The 8,095-nt window shown below is 47.2% G+C and overlaps 1 protein-coding gene across 2 annotated transcripts; it reads right to left on the bottom strand.

Moving 5' to 3' along the window:
- Positions 1-1,535: 1,535 nt before the first annotated feature.
- Positions 1,536-7,737, bottom strand: sars1 (seryl-tRNA synthetase 1). Of its 2 annotated transcripts, XM_079273348.1 has the most exons (11): positions 7,568-7,737; positions 6,424-6,494; positions 6,201-6,281; positions 5,879-6,037; positions 5,121-5,264; positions 4,704-4,859; positions 4,190-4,411; positions 3,979-4,108; positions 2,870-3,027; positions 2,596-2,725; positions 1,536-2,339 (listed from the first exon to the last, which is right to left on the bottom strand). In XM_079273348.1, the coding sequence occupies exons 1-11, from the start codon at positions 7,701-7,703 to the stop codon at positions 2,179-2,181; spliced, it is 1,548 nt and encodes a 515-aa protein (XP_079129474.1). In that variant the 5' UTR covers positions 7,704-7,737; the 3' UTR covers positions 1,536-2,178. The 2 variants fall into 2 exon arrangements, with proteins under 2 accessions (XP_079129474.1, XP_079129473.1); XM_079273347.1 differs by having other exon boundaries at positions 2,596-3,027.
- Between the last annotated feature and the right edge of the window lie 358 nt (positions 7,738-8,095).

Consider the following 8,095-nt stretch of genomic DNA (forward strand, 5'->3'; position numbering starts at 1 on the left):
ACGTCTTGCTCTGGAACAGATAACAGTGGTTCATGTCTGCTGCAGGGTGTCTGGCCACAAACCCAAAGACTTTGGGCGAAGACGGCAGGACGGCACAGAAGGAAACGGTGGACAGAGGGCACGAGTACAACAAAAACTGAGGGTAGGAGAGACAACGGGGAGATTACAAGCGATAATTCAACAGTAAAGAAAAGGTGCACTATCGAATCTCGTGCACCCTCGGACCTGTGCGATTAACTGGCACACACCTTGGTTTTGTTTTCCAACACGTCGATTCCACTCAGCGACAGGAAGAGATGGACTTTGCTCTTCTTCGCTGCCTTTTCTGAGGAGAATTGATCTGGCGTCTGGGGATGAGAGTCGATGGATTACACGTCATGTTAGTCAGTGACAGCATCTGTAGAGCCGAACACGTTCATATAGAGATATAATATAGTGGATACAAACTCAGTTTCCCACTACAATACAAGTTACTGATGTGCAGAAGAATCCCAGCATCCAAGTCAGAGAGTTGCATTAACATGTACATGGAAATGATAGAAAGGGAAAGTCTGTTTCCCTGTTAATGGGGAATAACAGACTCAAATGGGATGTGAGCGGTAGTGGCTGACCTTTAGGCTCTGAGCCGCTTCAGACAGGATCTGTAGTCCATCGGGGCGGACCACCTCAACGCGCCCAAGAAACTGCAGTTTGGAGAAAGAAATACACATGCAAGTGTGAAAGAAGGCTGATTATCGGATTAAAGTGACATGAAGAAAAGCTGCTGATACAGGCCAAACGGAACCAAGTGCACACACTATTGATCAGCCGCCATTATTAATCACAAGTGTCTCACCTTCTACTTGATTCGCTACATTCAGAATGCCGTTTTTAGCTGTCAAAAATCCGTATTTACCTTTACCGTAAAGGAAATTTCATTCTCATCCTCCGAGGCGTCACTCATCTTTAACCCGTCTGGTGTCAGACTGAACCCTGCAGGCGGACGTACAGATGAAAAATGAAGACAGTGATGGTGACATGAATGTCTTAAACATGAAAGACTTACTGCAAAGTTGTCTTACCTGTGTGCAAATGTGCTTTCACCGGAGGAGAGCCGCTTTTTATTGCACTTCAAACTTCAGGGTGTAAAGTCTGTTGGTGTCAATGAGTAACTCTTGTGTCTTCCTTATTGCTCACTCAGAGGTGCATGGCTTGAAATGGTGTAAATATGAACGGGACTAACCCTAACTCTAACCCACGGTCTGACTGGAGACTGGATTTGGTCATTCTCAGGTTCTTTTTGCTAAAACAAGGCTACGCTGCCGACCCCAACATGGTAAGCTGGTGTTTCCTGCTATGAGATGTTTGAGAAACAGATTCTACATCAGAGTTGTGTAAATGAACCCAGTGAGTTCCCACAGACACTGAGCTGACTCACATCGTAGTGTTCTTTCTTGTGTACATGCATACTTCAAGTAATTCACCGTAAATATACACATACTGCACAAATAACCCACATATACTGTAGACTCACTGGGAAAAAAACACAAAATGTCTTCCATATCAACCGTTTTTAATATTTGTTTTACAATAAGTGCCACTTCTTGAATGCTCAATCATATATATAGATATTTATATGTAGATATCTTTAGCGAGTTCATACAATGTCTTAATCATAAGCCAGGAAGAGCATTATGGTCGCGCATCAATGGTTAAAGACGATGATGATTGTGGTCAGAGAAGACGAAGGGAAGCCTAAATACCCGATCATTGATTGATTTCTGAAGAGTAGAATTTAGATCAACTGTAAAACCGTTCCAGACTCAAAGAAAGACGTTTCACAGAAGAGATGCAGGCGTCGTTCTCGTAAAGATTTCAGTTACCGATCACCTTTTATTGTCCATTGCAGATCCCAAAAAGCTGAGGAAAACATTAGCTTGCAATGTTTAAGTTTTCCTAACGACTGCAATGATGTGAAGCCGGAATTTTACCAGCAGTGTCATCTGTGCGTTTGCTGCAGAGGTGAGAGTGAACAGTAGATGTAGGAGGCCTTCGTCAGTGCGCTCTATGTGATCGTGGGGAGGAACAGCTGAGATGAACACCTTCCATTCAGATAGACACCGATGTGACGGAGCTCCCCTTCACGAGGACGACAGTCGTCCCCCGGGAGGCCCCGTTCCACCCGTGTCTACCTGCGGCCTACGAGTCGTCGACGCACATGGTCTCCATGGCGTTGGGAAGGTTCTGGCCCGCCCCTCCCTGCTTCTTCTTCTTCCCTCCGTCGTTGTGTTTCTTGGCTTTCTTAGACATCTCCTGGTCGATGGGAGCGGGCTTCACGAACTTCAGGATCTCCGTCAAACCTGGAGGTGAAGGAAATGAAATGAAATACACCCTGGAAAACACCACCACATTGTTTTTACTGTGAAGGCACTTAAAGGAATAGTTTACCAGCGTAGCGCTAATTAATACACTGACCAAAAGAACTACAAGCCAAGCTAACAAGCGGCCCCTTCATTATTCACTTTGCCTGAAGGTCTTCATTGACCACAATGCGTCACAGCATCCGTTAGTCATACTCGACACACACCGGCTGTGAAACCCTTCGGCGCAGCTTACCAGGAGGCATGAACGGCCGGAGCATCTCTGGAACGACGATGCCTTCCTCGGTTTGGTAATTCTCCAGGATGGCGCACATCACGCGAGTGGTGGCACACATGGTGGCGTTCAACATGTGCACATACTCGGCCTGCGTGACGCACAGAGAGGAGTGTTTAGAGCAGCTGCAGTCTGGATAAAGCCTCGACCGTATTCTGGAGCTAAACCTTCCGCCCAACGACAGCCGAGGCCGCGTTGTCGGGAAAAAACAAAGCTGCGGAACAGCGCAACTCACCTTGTCCATCATCTTCTTGGTCTGACCGTAGCGGATGCGGAGGCGCCGGGCCTGGTAGTCCGTGCAGTTTGAGCAGGAGACCAGCTCTCTGAAGGCACCAGAGCCGGGGAACCAGGCCTCCAGGTCCAGCTTCTTGCTGGCGGCGTGATTCAGGGCACCTGTGCGGACGTAGAGCAGCAGACGGTTAGCCGGTAGCACGGTAGGATCTCCACGCTCCAACAGCAGCTGGTGAGTCCTGAGTTCTCTCCAGTGATCATAGAGCAGCAGACATGTTACACACGGAGCAAACCAAAACCCTCCCGGCTGCCCCAAATTAAAATCATTGCCTCGACGGAAAAAGCTTTTGGTAAACACTGGACATATTATATCAAACAAACAATATGTTCCTTTCGGAATTGATTCGTCTGCAGATTATTTCCTCCGCTGACCATTTGGTTTCTAAAATGTCCGAAGACTGAATAACGCTGATCACACTTTTCCAAAGCCAAATGTGACGTCTGCAATGTACGATCTACAAACGTCTATTTCTAGAGTACGTCTTCACTCCATCACCGTTACATTATGGGGCAGACATGTGTGCTCTCCACCTCATTATCAGTCATATTTAGAGCCAGTATCTGTTTTTAAATATTGTTTTCATTCTCCTCTGAACCCCAAAACTGAGTTTTTCCCTCCCGTCACATCTTCCTCTCTGTGGTCTTGATGTTCACTGCAGTTCATAAGTTCTGCACCTCTATGGAAACAATCATGGCTCGAAGTAGAGAACTCAAAACGGTATTTTGTGCAATATAAGTTACAATGCCAGAAATAATAATTAAAAAAATGATGTGTTCACGGACCACGGGAAAGAAGAAAATGTGCCGATTATGTTTTTAGCTTCTGGCTATGATAAACTGTAGTTTTCTTCCATCCCTCGGGTGGGTTTTGGGTTCAGAGGGTTTTAAGATGTGTTCACTTACTTTGGCGATAAAGTGGAGATTAGTAGAATCATGTTTTGAGCCGAGTATCCCTTTTGTAATACCGTGATGAATTACCATCACCGCAGTACCCCCACCCCCCCCCCGCAAACAGCCTGTAGGAGGGGCTACGAGTGCGTGCTGAAGACCTACCAGAGACGATGTTGACGATGCGATAAGGAATTTCCAGAGTCTGGTAGAACTCTTCAGCTGTCCCGATCATCTCGTCAAACAGCTCCCACGATTTGCCGTCGTGCGGGGAGGCGAAGATGAACTGCTCAATCTGCAAAGAGATCCTCCGTCACTTATTTATGTGAACGTTGTACTCCGATGACGATGAAAAGTCACAGAAAACACGACCGACCTTCTCAAACTGGTGGACCCTGAAGATGCCGCGGGTGTCTCGGCCATGGGAGCCCACTTCCTGCCTGAAGCAGGTGGAGAAGCCGGCGTAGCGGATGGGCAGGTCCTCGGGTTTCAGCCACTCGTCCCTCAGGAAGGCCGCGATGGGCTGCTCGGAGGTGGCGATGAGGTACTTCTCGTCGATGGAGTTGTCGTCAGACTTCTCGCTGCCCTTACCGATGACCTGGGGAAAAGGAGTGCAATGGACAGAAAGGTTCACGGTCATCAACAGTCGTTGAATTTGTATTTTTCCAGGTTCAGGTGAGTTTGGGGAAGAAGTGAAATCATAGTACTATCTAACGATGCGCAGTTCCCCGTTTGGGCCTCCAGGTGGCACTTCGTGACCACAAGTATGTGGACGCCTGAACATCTCATTCCAAAACAATGGCTGTTGTTTGATTTCCAAACTAGTTAAAATAATGCTCGTCTGCAGGACAGAATATCTTTGAGAGGGAAAGTTGAGGAACTCAGTAAACCTTGTAGAGCTCGTCGTCAAACTGGCTGAGCTGGGCGACTTCCTGCATGACCTCTTTCTTCATGAAGAAGGGCGTGTAGAGCATGGTGTAGTTCTTGCTGTGGAGTATCCTCATGGCATACGTGATCAGGGCCTGCTCCAGGAACACCAGGGGGCCCTGAACACACCGGAGGAGGGGAAGAACAACGGCTTTCGTTATTTGCAGGACACAAAGGGGCAGTTACGAGTCTTCTGTGGATGCAAGTGTTTCTCCTATGTGGGGAGAAACGGCTCAAAAGTAGAGGGACCGTTGGTCCGTCTGCAGTGATGTCCTCCTGTGTGTGTGTGTGTGTGTGTCATGAATGTGTTGACACTCTGACCCATTGTATTCTACTTGTCTCATTCAAAATCTGCCCCCAAATCAAGCGTTTGCTCTCACCTTCAGGAAGTAGCCTCTGCTCCCAGCCACAACAGCTCCTCTCTCGCCATCAAAGCCATCGATCATGACCACCAGGTCCACGTGGGAGTACTTCTTCTGGACGCTGCAGTCGCCCCAGGTACGCTCCACCTTGTTGTCTGCGTCCTGTCAGGAGGAAACAACAGCGAGTATGACATTAAGACAATTAGTCGGCTGTCAGAAAGTCAATCTACGACACTTTTAGATGAATAAATGGGTCATTTATCGAACAAGAATGCCAAAAAAACTCTGGTTCTAACTTCTAAAATGTGAGGATCGGCTTCTTTCTGTTTTTACATCATTACGAACTGAATGTCAAGATTCTCTTCATTTCTTTCTCTCGAGCTAAATTGAACAGTTAAGGTAGAGATGGGTACCGGCAATGGCGGCGCACGTACGTGCTGCGGCCGGTAGCTCCCATCAATTTCACTATATTTCTGTCTTTGTTGTTTTTTTCTTGTTTATAACTAATGGCGTGTGACAGAATACATTCATCCACATCTGAAAAGGAAGCATGGGGCTTGGATTAAGTGCGAGAAAAGTAATAATTCAAGACTGATCCGTGTGTGAAGCAGCATCGATAATTTACACGACGAGGTGTAGCATCCTGTGTGCGGGAGTCCAGCAGAACTGCAGACGACGACGTTTCAAGTCTCTAATACCCCCAGAAACACGAGAGAACTGTATGACTGAGTCAGCGTGATGTAACATGCTGCTCCTTGAACCAGACTGCGTCTCACCTCATTGTTACTGATGGGCACAGACGGGTGCAGAAGGTTGCCGAGCTCCCTCAGGTACTCCAAGCGCTCCGCCTCCAGCTTTATCCTCTCGCTGTCGCTTTTCTCCACCGCCGCTTCCACCAACACACGCACCTTCTTGACCTGGGTAACCGTCAGGGGCTGACAGAATATATACACGTGTAGACGTACAAAGAGAGAGAGAGGGGGGAAGAAATGCATGTGTTCCGTCTGTTTTTATTTTTGCTGAGATTTGTGTGTAACAACATGCAAAAAAAGCACCGCCACACAGGTGGGGGGGGCTTAGCGCAGGAACCCGTCATACCGAGAGCGTTTCAGCTGTTAGGGACTCCACGTTCTGTGCTTCTTCAGGTACAGACTCATCCTCCCCAACTGGCTCCTTTCTCTGCATTTACAACGTGAGCAAGGTGTTAAAGAGGAACTCCCTCTCAGGACACATAATACTGACAGAGGGTTTTATTCCTCCCGTCTCAATCTACATCAACAATGACTCATTGTGTCTTCTTAATGGCCAGATGTGTCCGTACCTTCATCTTCTCCCCAATGCTCTTGCTGCAGAGGTTCTTCGCTTTGTTCAGGTTGTCTGCAGTGAAGCGGCCTGTTAGGAGGTTAAATAAAAGTCAGTCAGTGCATGGGACTGTGCTTACGTGTGTGTGTGTGTGCGAGCTGGAATTACAGGACTGGTAACAGGTGACAGGTGTGAGTGTCTGTGGCAACTCACCCTCACGCAGTCAAAACTGATTAAAAGATGTAAAAACAAAAAACTACCGTTGTCACTTAAACACCAGCAACAATGCACCGATACAAATCATTGGTGCCATCATGCTGGGTCAGAATGACTCTTTGCAGCTACACTGCGGGGCGAGGTTGACCTGTGTGTTGCAGGCTGGGATTGCATCAGATCTCACGTTATGAGCCGGCATCGCTAAGCTAACCCTGCATTAGCCAACCTTCTGTATCGTATCCGCCGATACAACTTACGGGAATGTGTGATTAACTACAGCCTGGCTTCTCTCTCTTAGCAGCCAGATATTAAGTAACCACAGTTCGCTCCGTGGAGAGTAACCATATGGTTCATTTGGATTCTTAGACGCCGCTAGTCGCGCTAGCATTAGCCCCCCTGCGTGCTGCTCTCTTCCTCTGTGGTATCATCACGCCAAGCCTCGTTCAAATCCGGCTATGAATTGTTGCCAACGCTTCTGACAAAAACCCGCTCATTGTACAAGGTACATTAGTTTACACCCCGTTCAAATAGTATCCAGTGGTTAATACGGCGTAAATATAATGCACCAAGCAGCACTCTAACTAGTTCACTAGTTTACTTTCTGAAATGTTTCGCTGCACTGCATTGAGCGATCCTTCGGCGTTACTGCCGTAGCAGCGCGTGGAGTTAACAAGCAAATTCGTTGTAAAAATACATTTTTAGAGCAGTTTTAAAACATTTCAAGGTACCGAATAGAAGACGTGGTCCTATAAATGCGTGAAGTCTTTAAATGTCCCAGATGGGATGTAACAGACAGCTATATTTATGTACGAACAATACAAATGCCAGACTTTTTAAAGGAGTTGGGCGTGAGCGCTTCTCCAGCGGAAGATACACTGACGCTACGTTGGCATCATTAGCCACCGCGCTAACGTTAGCCACTATGACTAAACTGACAGGGCGCTTACATTTTCTCCACTCCGTGTCTGCGGCGACCAGTTTATCGACCAGCGTTACATCTTTAAACCTCTTCCTTTGGGTTTCACGGATGGCTTCCGGATCGCCACCTTTGTCGGTGCGAAACAGGTCCAAGTCGAGCACCATCTTTTGTCCACGCTGTCTGTCAGAGAGAGAGCCGGACTGAGCTCACAATGACGACGCCTCCAACCGGGTTGCCAGGTCTGGTTGGTCAAGTCACTAAACCGTATTCCCAATTTGAGTTGTTAATTACACAGAAATGGAAGGCTCATTATTAAGACACTAATGCGTTCCTTGAAAACACAATCAAATTTTATTCAGATGAAGTTGATCATATTTTGGTGATTGTTTTCGATACAAAAAGACGGGAGCTTTTCCACTTGACGACACAATATCATCCACTGAGATTCTGCTGCTTCCTCAGGATGCCACATGAGTGACGTTTAAAAAATTAGAGCTATCAGACAGTGAGACCCTCCTAACACAGCCCAGTGGATTCTCTATGTGACTTCATGTTT

The sequence above is a fragment of the Melanostigma gelatinosum genome (genome assembly GCF_949748355.1).
Source record: "Melanostigma gelatinosum genome assembly, chromosome: 8".
Taxonomy (NCBI): domain Eukaryota; kingdom Metazoa; phylum Chordata; class Actinopteri; order Perciformes; family Zoarcidae; genus Melanostigma; species Melanostigma gelatinosum.